Source organism: Rhynchophorus ferrugineus, unplaced genomic scaffold (genome assembly GCF_030347505.1).
Source record: "Rhynchophorus ferrugineus isolate W39M unplaced genomic scaffold, kcgeb_rfMv2 rfM6, whole genome shotgun sequence".
Taxonomy (NCBI): Eukaryota; Metazoa; Arthropoda; class Insecta; order Coleoptera; family Curculionidae; genus Rhynchophorus; species Rhynchophorus ferrugineus.
In genome coordinates, this window is record NW_027472585.1 from 6,374,247 (window position 1) to 6,397,191 (window position 22,945).

At 32.1% G+C, this 22,945-nt stretch overlaps 1 protein-coding gene across 1 annotated transcript in view; it reads right to left on the minus strand.

The window, feature by feature from the left end:
• LOC143198527 (uncharacterized) overlaps positions 1 to 17,069 on the minus strand; it is a 29,246-nt gene extending 12,177 nt beyond the window's left edge. Inside the window, exon 1 of the mRNA XM_076407809.1 lies at positions 16,909 to 17,069. Within this exon, the coding sequence (XP_076263924.1) occupies positions 16,909 to 16,929 (21 nt within the window). The 5' untranslated portion in view covers positions 16,930 to 17,069. The remainder of the gene's footprint in view (positions 1 to 16,908) is intronic.
• Positions 17,070 to 22,945: the final 5,876 nt, after the last annotated feature.

A 22,945-nucleotide genomic window follows, 5' to 3' on the forward strand; every position in this document is an offset into this window, starting at 1 on the left:
TACTTAAAACTCTCTGTATGCCCTGTCTGTACATTTCTCCAGTATTTCTTATTCAGTAACTACAACTCGAGCCCCGTATACGATCTTATAATAATTATTTACCTTAGCAAAAAACATCCTAACAAAAAACAATAATAAAACTAACCACGAATTAGGAAATCAATTAAAACGATACTCCTTATTGAATCAATAAAAATCGAATTAAATGTTAATGATTAACAATAAAAGCTCCGATTAGGAAATAGAAACTCTCGTGTTTTGCCAGCGTTGATTTAAAATATTCGAATTGTGTTGAAAATGGAATTGATATAATGATGAACTCTATATAGAAAATCGGTAATAAAATATAATCAGTAACATTTATCATAGACATAGCAAGAAAGTATTTTTTCATGCTGCAACCAATACTGCATATTAAATTTTAATTTAAGTAAAATCAATCTGATTGACAACAGAATGTTTCACCGTTAAAGCCAAACTGATAATTTGGAACTGAAGAAAAACATGAAAATATTGTAATCAAGGCAAGAATAAAAACGTTTCAGTCAAAAAGGCTAAGAAAGAATGTTCTGTTTGTCTGCCGTATATGTAAATGTTTCACGATTTTCTATCAGGGAATATAAATACTGTCAAATGATGGGGAAAGCAAGAGACGATAAGCATGAGCTCTTTGTCACCTAAATCCCTATATTAGTTAATAAATTCGTGGAAAATTAAGGAACGAAAATGTAAAATCCGTTTTGTAATAGGTCAATTGAAAAGTCGCCGGCCTAACACGTAGACGGCGCTGTTAGAATTATATCTGTATGCTTTTTAGTTAGCCATAACCCTCAAAAAATGCTTGTATAAATTTGACAGCTATCGGATTATTAGACGTGGTAAAATGAACACCAAACATGGTGAATGCAGTGGACGCCCAAAAGAGTTTTTTACTGAAGAAAACATTTAAAAAATACACAAAATGATTTTGACTGACCATATATTGTAAGTAAATGAAATAGCAGACACTCTAAAGATATGAACTAAACGTTTACATCATATCATTCACGAATATTTGGGTATGAGAAAGCTCTGTGAAAAGTCGGTGCCACGCGAGCTTACTTTTAACCAAAAACAACGACGAGTTGATGATTCGAAGCAGTGTTTGAAGATGATCAAACGTAATAAACCCGAGTTTTTTCATCAATATGTGACAATGGATGAAACATGGCTCCGTTATTTCACTCCAAAGTCCGAATTTGAAGAAAAAGAAAGTGCTGCTTCACCAAGATAATGCATCGTGTCAAAAATCCATGAAATGGGTTTCGAATTTCTTCCTCGTCCAACATATTCTCTGTCCTCCAATGACTATTTCCTGTTCCCAGATCTCAAAAGAATGCTCGCTGGGAAAAAATTATCCCCGAATGAAGAGGTGATCGTCGAAACAGAGGCCTATTTTGAAGCAAAGGACAAATCGTACTACAAAAATGGTATCGAAAAGTTGGAGGGTCGCTATAATCAGTGTATTACCCTTGATGAGAATTATGTTGTATAAAAAAAACTAATTTTGCCAAAAAAATGTGTTTTACAATGTTAGGTCGGGGACTTTTCAATTGATCTGTTAATTAAAGAAAATATTGGTTATGTTCGTTCAAAAATAAAATGTTAATACTCCACAAAATTATTGAACACTCTATTGCAATAGAGCACAAATTAACTGCTTTTAAAACTAATACACTTATAGCGAACCAGAAAACGTTAAATAATCGAAGGATAAACGTATAAATCAATAATGCCTTTCCATAACCCACTCAGAAACAATTGAAACCATATGACGGGAAAAGGTGATTACGCAATTCCTTACGTCGGAAGTTACTTGCATCTCGTTGGCATCGTGTCAAGAACAAAATCGGTTTAAAAATATAACATTTACATTAATATTTTAGTATTTCGTAAGTCAATATCGCCGATCTTTTAGTAAACATATTTAAAGTCAATCAATGGTTACATCATATAAATATAATATCATACTGTTTATATATGATGATAATAGGATGTATCTTCAAAAAAACTATGTTATACCAGGAGTACCGGTAATTCATTACCGGTTTTCTAACAGATATCCCTAGGTTTATGTATATAATATTATGATTTGGGACATATCATTTTATTATAGTGACGTAACTGAGTAACACCATTGTAGGTTTATAGCCCTTTGGAAAAGTCAAGTTTCGTGTATGGTAACATGCATTTGCAACACGTATTACTTTTCTTATCTAATCAAAATAAAAAAGCCGCTGAAAGTGATCATTTGCTGGTAGAAAATTACGATGAGCATAATATAATCTTAAAAACATGTGAGACGTAGATTCGAAAAGTCAAGGCAAAGAACGTCCTGATAGACCGAACAAGTTCGGAAATGCGAAACTGCAAGAGTTATTGGATGACGACCCAATCTAAACTAAGAAAATAATTGGCACAAACGTTAAATATAGCCCAATAAATGATTAGCGATCGCTTACGAGCAATGGGGAAAACTAAAAGATGGGAAGTTAGGTGCCACATCAATTGAATGACAGGTAAATAAAAAATTGAAAAATCGTCTGTGAAATGCTGCTGAAATGGTATGATCGGAAGTAATTTCTGTATCGAATAGTGACGGGTGATGAAAAGTGGATTTATTATAGGTTATCACCTAGCGAAGCTGGTTGCTCAATATTTTGCTCAAATGACAAACAGTATTTCTGAGATGGTATGAAAGATACAACGAAAAATACATTTTTCTATTTTCTTGAAACGTAATTTTTTCCCGAAAAAATCCCGTTATGACTTATGGTACACCTGGTATAAACATTATTCTTTTCGCAACTACAGATTATTCATTAGGTTCATTCGTTTAGTATTGAGTTCACAATTAAAATCAAAATAAAAATGAATGATAACCTGATGTTTTTTCATGTCACCACTAATATCAAAACCGTTGAACGCTTTCACACTTTCAATAAAACTCTGACTAAACAACTCCATAAAATACTCCATTTTTATTATGGAGATTGTAAAGTGATAATTGTACATAAGGATTATTTCACCATGACCAGTTGCGTCATACAAACGATTCTACCATTCAAATTAGCTTTTTTAAGAATTAAGAAAGAAATTAATTATCGAAATTACTGATCAAATAGCCTAACAAAGAGTACTGATAGTTGACGCTCTTGATAATTTTGCTCAAATTTTAGTAGACTAACATAAAAGTTCAAAATATGAATCATAATGTTTCAAAATTCTCGATTTCCAGTAGTCGAAGAACTAATAGCGTTCTTCAGTGATTTCAAATTCAAATTTTCCTCGCTTAACAAGAACTACCCTGATCGTTGGAAAGACATGATATTCTGACTTTTCTGAACAGAGTTGAACCGTAGAGTCTAGAGTAACTATCATGAATTTTAAAGTATCAATAACTGATTCATCAATTCGTTTAATCATGTTATAAATTCTGTCCAAATTTAAAGAACATGGTAACCATTCAAAATAACAATATGCATCCAAATTGATCAAATAATTAATCGATTATGTTTACTTAAATTGTTAAACCAATATTTTAGCTACTACTAATAATTAATAAACACATATAATAATAGATAAAAAGATCGTTCGTATTGTTTTATATATAGTAATATATACATAATTGTCTCATATATAATATAAATCAAAACGCATCATAGAAAGAAGCGTAGAAAGCATATTGTTGTTCAACAACAGAACGATTAACACTTAAAAATGTTTGACATGTTGGACATAGTCCAATTTGTACAGGAAAAAATTCACTCGGAAGAAAACTACATATATCCATGTTACGATAATAAAATAATGAAATGAGATCCTTATTCATCAAGGACGTAGAGCCTCATCTTGCATATTTTTTGATAACCTATCTTAATCGACGTATAAAAGAATATAAAAGTATTTTAAAAAATAGATTACTATAACTCATACATAAATTCTTTGATAAAAGCTATAGTTCCTCTTCAAATACTGTTGAAAGTCTCCGAATGTTGTTAAAATGTTGCTCACATTCACATCATGGACCGGAATCCTGCGAATGAATATCGATACTTTCAGTGCTAAAGTTCTTACTAGGATCAGCATATTGCTGCTAAACACAAACACAGCCAAAAAATTTCAGTCTTGGTTGAGGAGTATTCCTTAAACCTCAGTCCTAAAACATGTTGAACATAGTTGAAGCATTGTGGTTAGTTTTAGAGCAAATAGTGTGAAGTGTATTTTTATCTCTAAAATATTTAGAGCACTTGGCAAAGGTTTTTGCAGAGGAGACCAATTAGACACTCTACAAATCTATTCTGTGAAGAATTGTAGCTATTTTAAAAGCAAGTGGTGACTCAACAACTTTTCAATAAATATATATTGTGTATATATGAGGTTTTCATATTACTTAGTTAATCCCCTGTAGATGCTGTCATAATACTTGAGTAACTAGCACTAGCGTAAGCACTACCAAGAAAACTATAACGTTAATATAAAATAAACTAAAAAAGTATTATCCTTTCAATAAATAATTGAATTAATTAGTGTTATTTTGTTATTAATATGTCTTTAGTACCTTTTATTTATCTGGATAACGATTTTATTTTAACAGTAGTGGCGACTTATTGAAACGACTATGAAAACAACTCTGTCGAGTAAAGCCTAATTTTAACAGACTTCAAAAAAGGTGGAGGTTATATATATTAATGTATGTTCGAAGATTTCTCCGTCAATTGTCAAGCAAAATACAAAAATAATAATATAATTTTATGACATATACAAAAAATTAAATTACCAACAAAACAAATCTAAATTAATATCACTGTTTAGGTTCGCCAACTACTTCAAATTAGTCAGTTGGTAGTAGTTAAAATAATATTGTAAATATATAAATAGGTAACTTGTTTGTATATAGTAGAATATAAAATACGTGTAATAGATACGTTAAATAAGGCTTTCGTTTATTATTATTTAATCATTTCAACGATCTTTTTGTACATATATTGTTTTTAAAAAAATTTGTGTTAAAAATCTAAGTTTGATTATTTTTTAATTTTTAGTGAGTTCCTTATTTATTTTTTGAAGTTGTTCAATTTTTATTAAAAATATTTTGTAATAAAAATGATATCCGCCATTTTCTCCAACAACCGGAGCCGTATCAGTCGCGTCATATAACATATATTAAGCTATATTTACCACCTTTAGGATCGCGTGGGTTTTGCGAATTAATACAAACTGGCATAAGTTCGGCAAATGAATTCTTCTACTTACTCTATCGCGTGACTGAGTGTAATATTTAAATTTCATGAAAAAATAAACGAAAAGATGATTTATCATTTATTTTACTGTTTTCGTTGGTTTACTATACCGTACTTATAGCAAGGCGTACAAACATATAAAAACTCTAATCATTCAATTCCTGTTAATTTAATCAACAAACTGTGTCCCGAAAGAATTTTGAAAACCTATTAAAACTTGATAACAACAAATCAAATGAATGCGAAAATGTTTCATATCTATATATCAGTTACAATCACAACTCACTATAGATGGGAATTGTTCAAATCTAAATATTTTTGTCCAAAAAAATTTGTTTTAAATGAAAATAAGTCCTTAAGTAAAAAGATTGTTATTAGTATTAAAATTGGACTACAAACTGGATTGACTTGATTGGCAACAAATCACTTAGTGCTCAAAAGTTGCGTCAAAAATATGTGCTCAATTAGGAGTTGACGAAAACACTGCAGTAACAGAACTCAACTAAAGTTAAAAAAATATTCAAACCTTATTTAACCTATCTACTACAGGTATTTTATATTCTACTACATACACACAATTTAGCTTAATACCCAGCTAAACCTATTTATCTATTTACAATATTAATTTAACTACTAACTACTGACTACTTTGAAGTCGGTGCCGAACCCAAATAGTTATATTAGTTTAGATTTGTTTTGTTGGTAATTTAATTTTTCGTATATGACATTAAGTTATATTATTATTTTTGTATTGTTTGGACTATTTATATTATTTATTATTAATTTTAAGTACAGTATTTAATATAATGTGACAGGTTTAGTCGCATTAGTGTACATCTAATCAGTATATGTTTCTAGAAGATTTGAATGACAAGTAGTCATAAGAAAAAGTACTTCTAACTGAAGTCATTGAACATTCACTATTGTTCGCTACTAAACGATTCTCAAAATACTAATTACTTCCAATCCTGCGACAAATTTCAAATAAATCCCATCATGGTTAGATTACGAAAAGACAAAAATAAATATATTAGTCCCTGTACTGTATTAAATAGTTCGATGGGCTATACTTCACCAGGTTAAGGGTAACTGATTTTAACAAGTTTTATAGCCTGGTATGCGTACTACGACAAACAAAAGTTTCAACAATTTCGAACAGTACTTACGTACAGACAGTGTATGAACCCAAGTGTTGTCACTGAACTCAAGTAAAGTAAAAGATACCAAGCAGAGATCTAATTTAAGAATTCATAGGGAAACTTAATATGTTAAAGCCTGTTTAAACACAGATTTTTTAAAGTAATTGATGAAGTATTGTAGTTGCACATGCTTAAAAGATTATGAGATTATTATTACAATTTATCGACCCAAATATTACAAGGTAATTTGACACAAAACCGGATACACTTTTTCGTGATAACCATTACCATTTCGGTATGGGTACTAGAGTCTGCTGTCTCAAGGGTCTCTACTTCGCTATTTTTGTGTTTGTGATAGTGTATTTGTCCCCATTTTTAAACTGTATATATACTATTAATAGTTTTAGCCCCCCTCTTTGTATTATTAATTTAACTTTATTAATTAATGCATTATTTTATATATACACTTTATGCCTGTCCCCGTCCCCTCCATGTCAACACCATACTATTGCATAGTCGCGAATTGACGACATTCATCAAAGCCACAAAAAATCATCTTTTCGTTCTGTATACTGTAAAAAATTTAAGAAAATCAAATTCCCATCATCAAATGTATATGATTTACATATTTTTTTGTGTTATAGTTACTATCAACTATGTAAAATAAATATTTTGATAGCCCTGTCAAATATGTTTGCATCTATATCTTCAAATTATCATCATAAAATATTCCAGTAAGTTTCCATTTTGGGTTGCGTCAGTGAATATAGGTCAATTGATTTTAATAATACTATTCTCACAGTTACCAAATGGCGATTGTGCTATTGTTGGGTACTCTTTAGAGCTATAGTTTAATTTTAGCTGTTTAGACCTGCATTTATTAATTTTCTTGCCGAGTATTATACTGACAGTATTTTTACCTAATGTTTTTCAATATTCTGCCACATTTCATGGTTAGTGTGCCTGGAGTACTCACTCACTTCATTTCTTCACTTCAATTCAAGTTCTAGTATTATTTTTAAAATAATTATTGCAGTTATGGCCACAGTAAAGTCATTACGACGAATCGATTATGAGCAAATTTAGGTTATTTGCCCTGATAAATCCCAGTTCAACTTTTTCGTTTACCTTTTCCTTCGGTTGGTTACTCAAAACCAATTTTTTAACTATTATAAATCAATATGTTGTGATTCTTTGTTCCGGACATCATTCAGGCGCTTTCGGCCGGTCACTGACGTTTCGACTGGATTTGTTTTCTTAAGCTCCCCGTTCGAAATGTTGGCTGGGTCGAAAACGGCGCTCGGGAAATGATCTAGTTGGCGAAAACTGTTTACTCTGTGACGTAATCGGATAATTTATGGACGGATCGTTTGAACGTCGGCGAGCCAAAGGGACAGAAGGATGAGTTAGATCGCGCAAACAGTTATTACGGGCATTTGCTAGTTCAAAGCTGAGGAATATTTAGTGGCCGCTTCCACGCCATATATCTTGGCCGATGAATTATTTGTTTCTTCATCGCGGATTCCGACGAATATCGCGGGATAAAGCATTCCTCGAATTTATTATTCCTGCAAACTTTAGATTGTATCGTGCAGTCGTATTAGTTTACATTAAAATTTAAAGGAATTCGGTTTGTGAGATAGGGCGATGGATTCTTACAGCTGAAACGTTGAAGAAATAGTAACAAGTCATTTTTACAGATCACTAGATGAGTAACAAGCCACAATATAAATCTTCAGGCGATTTTTACGCAGTCGCAATGGTTTTGAAAGGACGCTTTACACCCAAAAATAAATCAACGTGAGATTTCCACAAATAGCACAAGACTATTTATTCGAAAATTCTAAGCATAAAATTTACGACCAAACTTTCAGCAACTCTACGATCAAATTGAACATCCGCTTAAAGAATATTATCATTTGTCTGGTGGACCCGAAGATTATGCTTTTTTACAAATCACTAGAGTCTTATCAAATAACGACTGCACAATGCTATAACTAACACTTGAACAATCTAAGCGAAGAACTAAATTGCTAGAAAAATATTACTCGACAAGAAATTAAAGAGCCCATTTCATGTAACCCGCCCAACTCTATATAGGACCTTCTTGAACTTGAAATGATTTTCCCCCTCATGATGTTGTCAACAAAATTCATGGAAATTAGTAGGCAATAAGATTTATTTCGTTATTACCCACTTCTTTATATGAAATAAATTTGCCAGAAATCTACAGAAACTGAATCAAATACCTAATATAAAACATATAGAGTCGTTAAGTGAAAAATCACTACTAATGCCATCCAAAATCCAAATTGACGAATCGAAAATTAACACACCATAAATTTTTCTTTCATTTGAATCAAATGTTTCCTGAACTTGAATGAAAAAAGTGTACGTTAACTTAGAGTCATATTTCAGTCTTTTTTCCTCCTTATCAGTTTTACGATATTGAGCATAAACGATTATGTCAAATTTACATTGTTTGTATAGTGTTTTCAAATGGTTCCGATAAATATTATTTTTCTTTTACGATTATACATTTTATATTTAGGGACAAATCGCTTCCAATAGAGAAAAATATAGTATTTCCATAACATATATAAAAAAATTATATAACAAAACAGCATGGGCAAAACATTTCTAGGTATCTTATCAATTATTTTTAAAATGCTTGAATAAAAGTTTAACATTCTGAAATTCAAACTTTTGGTCCAACTTGCAGTGTTAGCAAAACCTATCTTTTTCATTAAATCAACTAGCTGAGTATTACTAGTCTTCAATTTCACTCAGTTTGATTTTATTTATTATGGGGATAAATAATACTATTCTAGTGAGTATCAATTACTGAGTAAATATATTAAGCAATCAGAGTTCAAACATTATAAAAATTATTATGGTAACTTAACTGTGTGATATATTATACATCAAAATAATTGCTTAAAATATTCGGACAAATTAAGGAAACGATATTATAACTGATTTCCTAATACTCCATTTCAGATGGATTAGTCACAGGAGATACTAACAAGTGGATATTTTCCACTAGTGTGAAGTCAAATTAAACTTTGAAGACACGATGTTAAAGAATGAACAATTTCAAATAGTTACTTGGTACATATATATGAAATGTTTAATTGTATTTTATGGAATCTATTTTTTTACAAATAGGTCTGAGAAAAGATATATGGTAGAACAATATGGCCACAGAGTATTACGTCTTCCTCCCTGTTAAATCCAGTCCAATTGACATGCGGTATGACAAAGAATTACTACAATGGGCATGCAGATAGAGATGAATATGCAAGGCAAGCAAGAACTGCTTAGATATGTGGAAAAAACATTGTATACAATAGCACCTTTAGTCGGGATGGACTCCATCAAACACACTGAAGAAGAAATTAAAAAATTATGGTATCGACAGCAAGTGTTAGATAGACTGGAAATTAACAGTGTAATTATTAACTTGAATAGTGGCTCAAAATGTGACGGTGAGTGAATAAAACTTTCTGGGCGTAGGATTATGGACCAATACTGACAAATATCATAATATTATGATGAAATTGATAACTAAAGATGAGAATATTGTTAATACAGGATAAATATAGAACATCATATTGTAGAGTATAAAAAATGTGTGTGCATAAATATGTTTGTAATTGCGCAGAATGTTCATGAGCATTTGGTCAGAATATACAATGATAGAATGAATACTAACTGTTTTGCAGATATGGCAAATGTGATAGGGGGAATATAATAATTATATATATTTGACATTATATATATTTGACAAAAAAAGTTACATAGCTAGTAACAAAAGAAACTAAGAATAAATATAGGGATATCAAAAAGACATGACAATGAGACACAGCAATGAAAGAAACAAGAACTAAACGTAAAAAGATAGCCAAAGGTAAGCCAACTCCCCAATGAACGTAAAATACATTATTACAAATTACTTGGATATACAATAGTTAATCAGGTGGATCATTTGGGATTATACAGAAGCTACAACTACATAAAAAACGCGCCTATAAATCTACCCCATAGGTAGTGTAGAAAACCCCTAACCTACAAACTATTGTTCACCTGTTCTTTAAGTCCTTAAATAATATATTAATTAAATGTACTATAATATTAATATAAATTATATTTGATAACATTTTCACTTCATTATTTTATTTATGTTAGTGTTTTATGTCAGAATCAAAGTAAATCAAAAGTCAAATATGATGCGCCTACATTGTACTTAACGTACTGACGTCATAAAGTTTGATGACGTGCGTTGACTCTTTTATTGGATACACTAGAGCATCATTTCAAAGCCCAAACAATCCATCAGCATTGTAAACAAAACTGGTAATACTGAGACAGTCGCTAAGAATAAACCGTTTCGAGTATATGATTAATAAAAGCAATTAATCGCTCTAAAATAAAAAAGTTATCATCAGCTCCCCTATAACAAGTAACGCAATAAAGCTAAACAACTGCATCCTTTATACGACCTTTTACGACAGCGGAAATCTTTCAATACGATAAACACTTTAAATCACGTAGGTGTTTATTCAGACCCCCGAAAAAAAATAGCCAGATAGTTTACGTCGAAAGCACCCCACACAGTCACACCTCCTTGTCCGCCCGCATTTAGTTCCTCGATTTATCTCGCGGCTTCCGTTTCTCCCCATTCCCCAGGCGCGAGTGTGAATGAGACTTAATAAAACCGCATAAAACTGTCAACGAGGGTACTCGCTCGGAAGAGACGGTTCTAGCGCCACGGCCCGTCTATTTTTAGAGACATTTTTCGAGCGCAACGACTCGCTTTTTGTTTATTTTAAAGCAGTTTTACATCCACGCCCGTTGCCTTCCTGTCCTTCCTCGGTTAACAGGAACACGGGAAGAGTATTGACAACTTTTTATGATGGACTTGGCGTTTGTTCGTTAAATAGGCGTCGATAGCTTCTATACACTAACACTAATAAGATTTCAAGAGGCTATAATATTTTTTTTATCTGTAGAGAATCATAGAGAGAGAAAACCTAATACCAACACTCCAGTTTCGGTGTAGTAACAAGCATTCAACAATTGACCAGGTCCACAGAATAATAAATATTATTGAAAAAGCCTACGAAAGTAAAAAAGTATGCTCAGCCATATTCTTAAATGTAGCACAAGACTTCGATAAGGTTTGTTATGAAGGCCTTATTCATAAACTACAGAAAATGTTAACAATAACAACACACCCACCTACTAAAATCGAACATTACAGCCAGAATGTTTAGAGTTAAACAAGAAGAGGCCTACTCTATAATAAAAGAAGCTAAAGCAAGTGTACCACAAGGAAGTGTACTGGGGCCAATGCTTTATCTGCTCTACACTTGTGATATATCATAAATGGAGAAGATTACGATGACTACATTTGCTAATGATACTGCGATTACAACATAGCTGTCGGAGACAATACTGAAGAAGCCACACGAAAATTACAACAGACAAGTGACAATATAAATAATTGGACACAAGCTTGAAAAATAATAATTAACGAAGGTATATCTGTGCATGTGCAGTTTTCCTACAATCAGACCGTACAAGCACCAATAATATTAAATAATACTATCATTCTATATAGCAACAACGCTAAATATCTCGGAATGAATCTTAATGCAAAACTGCGCTGGAAGGAACATATAAAGAAGAAAAGAAAAGAACTGGAATTGAAATATAGGAAAATTTATTGGCTAAATGGAAGAAAATCATAATTATCAGTACATAATAAATTGCTATTATATAAGCAAATACTGAAACCTATATGGACATCCGGAAATCAATTATGGGGATGACCTGCAAAGAGTAACATAAACAAAATACAAATTTTTCGGAACAAAGTCCGTTCTGAACTAGTTTCGTACAATTACTATGGGAATGATTATTTACATCTTCAGATACCGACTGTGCGCCAGGAATTGAAGAGAATAGAAAAAAAGACAAGATGAGAGACGACTCTAATGTTAACACCGAAGTATTGTCACTCTTGGATAATAGCCGCGAAAGATACAAACTTAAAATGATCAAACTAATTGATCTTGTAATGCTGTGAAGTGTATTTAATAGAAAAAATCAGCATTGTTAGTTAATACATAAACATTATTATTGTAGAGACCAAGTAAGAACCTATGGGTTATCGTATATATTGGTTTATAATGTCCTAGATATGTGTCTGATCAATTATATGTTTCCTAGATGTTTCGTGTATATTAGAGTAAGATTGAGCCAGTTTTTACGTAAGTAACATAAAAGTTTTTGTTTTTTAGACTCAACACATTTTATAATTTATACACGTTGTTTATCAAAGATGCAGAATTTAAATCATTTAGATATTAATATCTAATGATGGGTAATATTATGGACAATGTCCACAATGATAACATTTCATTTATGCAATTATATCATATAAAATACGTGGCATTTGATTTTCCATCTCTTTATTTGTTTTAATTACATTATCTTCACGCCTATAAAGATCTGAAAACATTTCAAAAAGTGTTTGAAAACTACAAAATAAAGCGATATTTTCGATGACGTTTTATATGAAAATTTTATGAGAAGAGTCGTCGTAAATATCCATAGGTAAACTGAAGCGGGCTGGATATCCGACGGCATTTTCACCAGTAAAAATAGATGTCGACATCCAGAAATAACGCATAGAAGAGTAACCAGAAGAACGATCCGTCCTATCGCATCAATTAATTTTATTCGAAACGCGATACACGCCAAAAGTTTATTTGACGTAATTTGTTCCAATGCATTCCATAGTTGTGTTCGTTTTTACATACATTTCGTCCCCATTAACATTTAAATATTTCTTTGTCTATTTCTTGTTGGAATGATACATAATTTGAATACCGCACATTACGTCAATTGTTATCGCACGTCTAACTTAAGCTCATTGTTTACAATATCCCATCTAATTTTTGGCAATGTTTTATTTTCATATCTGACATATACCAGGTAAGTATAGTCTATTCAAAGTTCTTTTGTACATACGTCATGAAGATGTTTAATGTATTGCCTGCCGCAATTTATAAATTCGTCTTAGAATCAGACAATAATTTTCTTCTCATTTTATTCTAGTTAAAAAGAGACACAATACTGTCTGATTGCTTTGTGATTAGTCCGAACGCGTAAACGAATGAGCCTGTCAAAGTCGTCCGGTTGTCAGACGTGTACAAAATTCTTGAAAGCAATAGTGATAAGAGGTTATAACTCTAACCTATAAACTATGTGGCTATATAATTAACTGTAGTTTTTAGATGTGGTATAATATTGATACCAAACAAAACTGAACTAAAACTCAGAGTTGATGCAGCAACATAGCGACACATGCGTTTTGATGTTACAAATTCAGATGACGTATGTACAAAATAACTTTGAATAGACTATAGAAAATTATTTGTTATAAATCTAATTCAGTTCGATTCAATAAAAAGAATATTTCACATTTTTAAATACTCAGGAGGTGTTACAACATAGGCTGATGATAGAGCAGTCCTATTATCTCACGAAGATGCAATATCAGCCATAAGAAATCTCCAACTTCATCTAAACAAAGTCGAATTGTAGTTGAAAACACGGTCTCTCAAAGCAAATGAGAAGAAATTCACCCATGTGACATTCACCCTTTGTCGAAGTACTAAAAATGAATAATTATGCTAGCTGCAGACAGTGTTAGAAAGCAGACAATGTTAAATATCTGTGAATGCACTTTGATCGACCCTTAACATAGAAGAAATATATAGTAACAAAACACAAACAACTTGGATATGAACTAAACCAAATGTACTGGTTGATAGGACTTAAATCTGAATTATTCTTAGATAGCAAGGTTTTGCTGTATGAGTCATTTCTTAGGCCCATTTGGACCTATCGTATTGAACTGTGGGGTACTACCAACGAATCAAACATAGATATCCTCCAGAGGTTCCAGAATAAAGTGTTGCGAGCCATCGTCGATGCCCCATATTACGTCTGCAACAACTTAATTCAGGGCGATATCTTGATCTTTTCTGAGAGCTTCTCGTGGATAAATAATATAAATCATACGCTACAGCTTAAATAATTCCCGATTCGAACCCTATCATTAAAAATATCAAAATGGTCGAAAACAATTTCGTTTTAACGACGGTCTGTTCCCACCATCCGGATGTGCACATCGCGATGAAAGTAAACGGCGCCGATGAAATCGTATCTCGGTGTTATTTCGCACGGCGACGTCCGGTTACTTTCTTCAGGTCGCGCCGTGCTCAGATCCGCGTTATGGTATTTTTCTCTCTCTCCCCATTTGATTTTCCGTCGAGCGTAATCTTCAATGAACGGAATGGAGTGTCTCGCTCCTGTCTCGATACCGATAGGCTTCTTGGAATAAACAGTTATAGGAATTTTAATGGCGTAGAATAACGCAGATGGTTAACTTTGTTGTTCAGAAAGTGATAACTTTACATTTCTTATAGTTAAAATTATCAAAAGCACCCAATCGTCATTAACTGCCTAGCATTCAAAAGAACGGAGATGTAATATACTATTACAAGGCAATGTACTATCCACCAAGATTCAAAATAACACAACAACAGTACAGAGATTTATTTTCAAAATTAGGCCCAAGGCGTATGATTGGAGAGGACTTTAATGTTAAACCCACAGCTTGGGGTTCACTATTAATAACAACTAAAAAAAAAGAAATTAATTACCCACAACTATTAACAATACAAATTTCAATTATCATTTAGGGCGCGAACCGACAGTAATAAAGTGCCAAACCTACTGAATTTTTACATTTCGAAAGAAATCTCATCAAATCAAACAAAAATAGAAAGCTTGTGCGAACTAACATCTTATCTTCTCTGATCTGCCCTTCTAGCAGACTTCTCATCTCCATCAAATGCTTATTTTACAAGATGTTAATTCGGTCAGTACTCCTCTATGGATCTAATGTCTACTTCAAGTTTATTACACCCAACCAGGTGAAACGCCTTCAAGATTTCCAAAATAAGCTCCTCAGGAGAATCTTAAACGCTCCATGGTTTGTCAGAAATAAGCAAATCCATAGGGAAACCGACACTCCAGAAATCAAGCACTTCATATCTCAATCATTCCACAAACAACAACTCAGCTCAAGTTCTTCTGAAAACGTGCTTGTTTGCTAGCTGGTCCACATGCTGGGAGCTTAGCACCGCGTCACCGCTAAGCTCCCCCCCTCTTTTCAGGCCAAAACGACCTCGTCTCTCATAAAAGGGGGACTCAACACTTAAACCAACACTCTGCTCTTACTACTATATCGCGATAACAAAAGAAACAGTACTTAGAACATTTTCCGACGACACAGTTATCATTGCAAAAGATATATCTCTCTCGAAAGCTGTAGAAAAAGTAAAAGTAGCAGTCAACAAGATCTAAAATGGACTAGAGACTGGAAAATACAGCTTAATTGTTCCTGTCCATGTTAATTTTCCGTTACAGTGAAATGACAAAAGCCTAATTGGTTTTAATTAGAATTGGTTAATTCACTTGGTTTCCCAATTCCTCAAGCACCATTAGCTAAATATATCGGAATACCTCGACGGTAGGCTAAATTGGAAACATCATGTTAGATAAAAGCAGTGCAGATTAGACTCAAAGTCTAACAACTGTACTGATTAATCGGAAAATACTCTCAACTTGATCTAAATCCGAACAGATTCGTTTATCAGTCAACCATAAACCCAATTTGGATCTATGTTGTGCAAATATGGGATTGCACTAAAACATCAAACCAAATAATAATCTAATGCACCCAAAACAAAGTTCTACGATTATTTATCAGTGCTTATTGCTATGTAACCAAAGAAGGCCTGCCTGCTGGTCAGTGCTATGACCTCGAAATTAATTGAATACACGAAGTTCGCACACATTTTGCCTTAAAACATGAAATAAGGTTGCTAAATCACAGCAACATGGAAGCAATGCACCTTCAGGACAACACGCAGGAAATCAGAAGATTGAAGCAAACCAAACCACACGAACTTGTTTAGTGTATAAGTGTATTCTTAACTTTATCGTAAGTATTTTAATCTTATTTTAATTTAAGAAATACATACTGATATATTATTCCCGTACTCGCCTTGCTTGTATATTAATGCAAGTACAACGGAACAGTGGTAATAAATTAATAATGTAATGTTTATATAAATTAAGTTTATTCTCAGTATATGTAATGTAATTAATTAAAAAAATCACGAACTGAAAATCATTACGAAATTTTCTGCAGTAATCAATAATAAAAAAAGAAAATATCCTGAATTCAAGATCAGAATCTTTTGTCTGCTGATTGGCGGTTTATTGACTATAACACAACAGTATTAAAATGCTTTTTCAAATGATTTTAGGTTGACAACGATTTAGAAAAGATCCCTTAAAATTGACCATCTCCATATATACAATGTAATAATTAATTAACTTACATAGTTTCTGTAGCTGCTCATTGTCGAAAGGAATTTCCATTAGGACATCAATCACCAAACGAACGATGACCGCGATGGCTGAATTTAAAGTCCGACTTTATCGTCGGCGTCGTAGCTGCACGAAACCATCATCATCGGGGACCGTTCCAGAGCGTGACGTGTCATCGAAAAACCGTCTTAGACGCCCGCAAGGAAAAATTGGACCACTGACGGGACGCTTGTAAACTGAAAAGAGAAAAAAGATAAAACAAACGTTCGGTTATTTTTCACCGAGTTGTAGCATAATCGGTGGATTTTGTATAGGAAATGATTCCCATATGGGTCTTTATGGTTCGATGGCGGATGGACACAGTGCATTTTAATCGGAAACGTTAGGAAAGTTAGTCATCAACCAGTGCTAAAAAGTAAACGGTATTTTTTATTATTATTTTTTATTTTTCTTTACGTGTTTCGAATACACGATGGTGATGGACTTCTTTGTTTGCTTTCTAGAAACAAAAATACACTTTTAGTTTCGTTGTACCTTTTTTTGAGGATACAATGGGTGTTTCTTCTTCAGTGTACTTAGACGGAGTCACGTCCACACACGTGAGGTGCCTTCGCTTAAGAATCTAATAAATAAACTGTTAACAGACACTGGCTAATTTATCAATTTAACGAAGGACCAAATTTGTATATTTTTAAATAATTATATAGAATAATAGTTTATTAGTTATAAAGCGTATTAAACAGCCACCAAAAAATTTACGAAGCTAAAATGACAAAGGTATGTGAAGAAAGACAAATTTAGATCTATTTATTGAATATTTAGCCACAATGATTACTATTTTATTGTCAATACAGAATATAATACTGCAGATAATCCAACTCCATAGATACTCCAGGATATCGAGCGTTAAATGTATAAGTTATGGTTAGAAATTTAAAACTCTTTCCATATGGACAAATATTGTACTTTCTTCATACCACCTATATGAAGGAGTAACAACGGCCACATTCACTGATGATTATGTCTCATTCGTTGCAATGACACTAAAATCGCTGTAACAGTTACTGAATAAAATTATACGCTATTAATTATAAATATGTGGATTTCATCTACAAAAAATAGATTGCCTGATAACTGATTCTAAAGTAGTTTCGTATGAGAGGCAGCAAAATATTAATTACATAGGATACCAAACTCAAAAAGACCGTAGTAAAAAGAAAGTAACAGAATATTGTATGACGCTCAAAAAATGCGGTCATTACATGAATAAATTTTGAAGGGCCATAATACCTACAGTGTTCAACTATATAGTTTCACAAAGAAATTCAATATAAATATGATTCAGATATAAAAAACACGGTTTAGAGCACTTTCAAACTACTTGGTAAACTAGAAATGGAAACAACTGGAAAGAATTAAAGGTATTTAGAAATTAAGAAATTATTCGAGAAATTGTAAAATATGCATCATATATTTCTTAAATAACAAATATATATGTATATAAATCAAGAAACGAAAGTGGTTCATATAAAGAAGCACTCAAACATACATGAACAATCACAAAATTAGCCAACAACAATTACCTTTCATACGTAACTTACTCCGCAATTACCAAACAGTACAGATTTATTTGGCTGATAAGCTTTTTTCCATTCAAATATGTTTGATAGCCGAAGTTGTTATGCAGCTCATGTCTCCTTGGGTCTTGTAATAATGATATAAAAGAATCGTATAGTTCGAGACACCCGATGCATAAAGATTCTCGTTTTCAATGGGCTTTAAACCCACACAATTTCAACAGGTGTTCCTTATACCAGTTAACTGAACGATATTTAAAAATCGATGAAGATAACGGTTAATTGGGCTAGAACTATATATGAAATATTGATGATTTTTTTCTAGCATCAATCAATAAATAAAAAAGCACTGGAGGATAACTTAATGACATTGTTTTTTATGGAGGTTTTTTATATAAATTAATAAGCGAATCTTACATGCTTCTCTACCACATAACATGAATATTAATGAGACTTTTTTTAATAAATCGAATATAATTTTTAATCTATGGAAAACTTATTCAAAGTTGTGGATCTTTTTGCCGTTTTTTTATATGAAATGTAAGTAACCTTTCTATGTAATCTGTTATATACAGTATGCAACATCATATTACTTTTTACAGTTAACCAAATAAATTCTAAGTATTTTTTTTCGAAGTGTTTCTAAATTACATTTTAAATTTTTCATAAAAGATGCCTGATGTCTATTAAACTAAATTTAAATTCAATAACATTTTTTACAGGGACAGTTCGAGTAATATATCGAGACACTTTTAATATTTATAAAAATTAGTTTCTGTGTATAAATCATATAACAGGTCAATTGATAAGTCCCGGGCCTACCATAGTAAAACACATTTTTTTATTTTTTTATTCAACATAATTCCCTTCAAGGATGATACACTGATTTTAGCGACCCTCCAACTTTTCGATACCATTTTTGTAGTACGATTTGTCCTTTGCTTCAAAATAGGCCTCAGTTTCGGTGATCACCTATACATTCAACGAAAATATCTTCCCAGCGAGCATTCTTTTGAGATCTGAGAACAAGAAATAGTCGCTGGGGGCCAGATCCGGAGAACACGGTGGATAGATGGATTCTTTCCATCGATTTCACTGACTTGTGACACGGTGCATTGTCTTGGTGAAGCAGCACTTTCTTTTTCTTCAAATGCGGCCGTTTTTCGCCAATTTCGTCCTTCAAACGGTCCAAAAACGCTATGTAATAGTCGCTGTTAATGATCCTTCCCTTTTCAAGGTAGTCAATGAAAATTATTCCATGGACACAAAATACAGACGCCATAACCTTGCCAGCCGACTATTGCGTTTTCCCACGCTTTGAAGCGGGTTCATTGTGTGCAGTCCACTCGGATGACTGTCGATTGGACTTCGGAGTGAAATGATGGAGCCAAGTTTCATCCATTGTCACATATCGACGCAAAAACTCGGGTTTATTACGCTTGATCATCTTCAAACATTGCTCCGAATAATCAACTCGTCGTTGTTTTTGGTCAGAAGTGAGTTCGGGCAGCACCCACTTTGCACAGAGCTTTCTCATACCCGAATATTCATGAATGATGTGATGTACACGTTCAGTTGATATCTTTAGAATGCTATTCCATTTCCATGGTTGATTTTCTTGGGGCAGTGTCCGGAAACTCGGCATTAAGCGGCTTCAACTGTATTTTTTTCCTTCAAAAAGCAATATTTTATGAACACGCGAAATTCTTTTTTATCCATTTTTTCACAATAACAAAAGTTACTTAACTCAAAATGCTATAATTCACAAACTAATGATCCGGCACCTGCCGAATTTATAGACGCATCTTCTGAGGGTTAGGGCAAACTAAAAAACATATGGATTTAATTCTAGTAGCGCCATCTATGTGTCAGGCCGGGGCTTTTCTATTGACCTGTTATAAGCAAGACATATTGATGTTAGTAACAAAGTGTATTAAAAATAATAAACAATATAACATAAATACAGGTATTTTTGCAAACAAATAATGTTTCATCAAAATAAGGAATGTTTCGTTTTAGTATTTAAAAATCAAAATTTCCTAAAAATTGTCAATTTATGTCAAGTCAATTACCAGATCTGGTTTATGCAAACATATATTATAAATTTTATGAAGTTATATGCTAGACAACCAGTCAACCTATCTCTTTTTTTCAATAAAATGCAGACAATTACTGGTGACATTATGATCTGATGGGTAGAGGATAGTATAAACAAGGCTTTACCCGAAATATTTTCAATCGTGTAGTGAGGCCAATTATAAAAATTAAAATTTCTACATGACTACATGAGTTCATACACTCATATTAATAACATTATTATTTTAACGAGGAACATTTATATATTTACAAGATTACGCATAAACCGCGTTGAAACTGTACGGAATCAAATAAAACAATCGAAAAAACTAAGTTTCACGCTCAACAATATAAAATCTCAAGTAATCCAAACTTCTATGTCAAGATAATCGATTATATCACTTCATAATTAAAAGTGATAAATTGAAATCCGAAAATGTCCCAGCAATTCTTTAAAAAACTATCTGAGGACGTGAGAATAAATCGGAATTCAGAAATTCTAGAAGCAACTAATTGATCTAATCACTAACATAGCCTAGAAAATATATGATGAAGCTTACTAGCAAAACAACAAATAATAATCGGCCAACTCCATTGAATATCAGCCATATGAACATTATTTCAAAGAAAATCAATATATCTTATAAATTTCCTTGATGCAACATAAAGTTTGGTATGAAGGAAGATATGCTTCCAAAGCAGTATAATCACATCTCTAACACACCCTTAGTAGAACTAAACTAGACGATTATGAAAAAGGAATTCAAAGAGAGGGTCCTTCAAGATAGCATTCTAAGTGATATATAAAAATTAGAATGAATCACAATTGATAAAACACTTTTAGCAGTAAATAGAAACCATGAAGCATTTATAAAGAAACTTCAAGCTGCTGCCTATAAAGTAATAAATTGGAGAAATAATGTAGAATTAAACATTGCTTATTAATAAAAGACAAAACCCTCAAAAATAGTGTGAAGTAAACGTATTAAAAAGAAAACATTATAATCTAACAAAAACACGTATTAGAGATACCTAATTTTAAAGGTACCATCTGAACAGTCAGAATTAATATATAAAATATATGTTTAAAATCAATTGAATACTGCACTTTTATTTGTATCCATTTACGTTAGTAATAAATATAAACCTATAGTATTTTACCCTACAAGCTAAGAGAAGGAATATTATACTAATATAAATAATATAATACTATAAACAAATATATGTAAAACTGAATATAAAACACATGATGTTTGAAGTTATTCCCAAAGACGACTCCCAAATTAGTTATTATAGTATATATATAATTGGAACACTAGATGGCGCCAGACAGATTTTAAATCAAAATATTAATAGAATATAAAGCTCATTTCCAAATTATCTTTTTATTATGTTATTTAACATTCCGATCCTTATTATAATTGTTGTTCTATTAATAATAATAAGGAGTTAAGGAAATAAGCGATTTTCGACATTTATTATACTTTATCTCTAGTCCTTATTATAATATAATATTAGTTAAACAAATCAGAAAGAAGATTTATTTAGTCCACTGTTATATATATATTGAGTTATAAAAGTGTTTATTTAATGATTATTTTAAACAATGTAAAATTATTATCTCTACTACTTATTGGTTTTTCTATATTAAAATGATAGAGTTAAATTAAATAATTAATTATATTTATTTATCAAATGATCTATGTTGTATACAGAGTTCGACATACAATAAAAAATTTGCTTTGGTTACCTGCTTTTTATTAAACAACAAAAAAGAAAACCTCATTCACATTGTTAATCACTAAAAATAAACAATTGAAACTGCACTGATGTTTTTTTTTTCTTGGACACAAGCGAAATGTACGAAACGCAAAAAAGAAAATTGGAATTTCGTAGGAATTTTGTTCTCAATTTTCCGATTGAAACGACACAGAAACCGTTTGTTGGGTTATTTAATGTTTGGGGAATTTCATTGAATGAATTTTGACTTAAGTTGAGGCAAGGAAAACTCAATACCGGCCGAATTTTCACCACTGGTTCTATCTCAGACGTCTCGCGGCGACGTCCGGCGTCTAAAGACGTCGGAGACGAACTTTGTCGAACAGTGCCGATCGTTTTCCAAAATAGACCGACGCCGCTTTTCAGGTTTTTTTTCTCACATTGCAAGTTGGGATTGCTGTCCTTTTTTTCTAAAGTAGACCGTAACACGACAATGACCAGACACTTATTTGAGAATTAATCCTAAACGAAATATTCAATGCCATCAGTTTCTTTTAATTTAATATTTTGCTCCAGTTGTATTTGCTTTAAATATAATAATTCTGGAAAGAACCAGAAATAAAATTATTGTATTTACTTGGGTTATTTGATAAAGTATTACGACAAAATATGAACG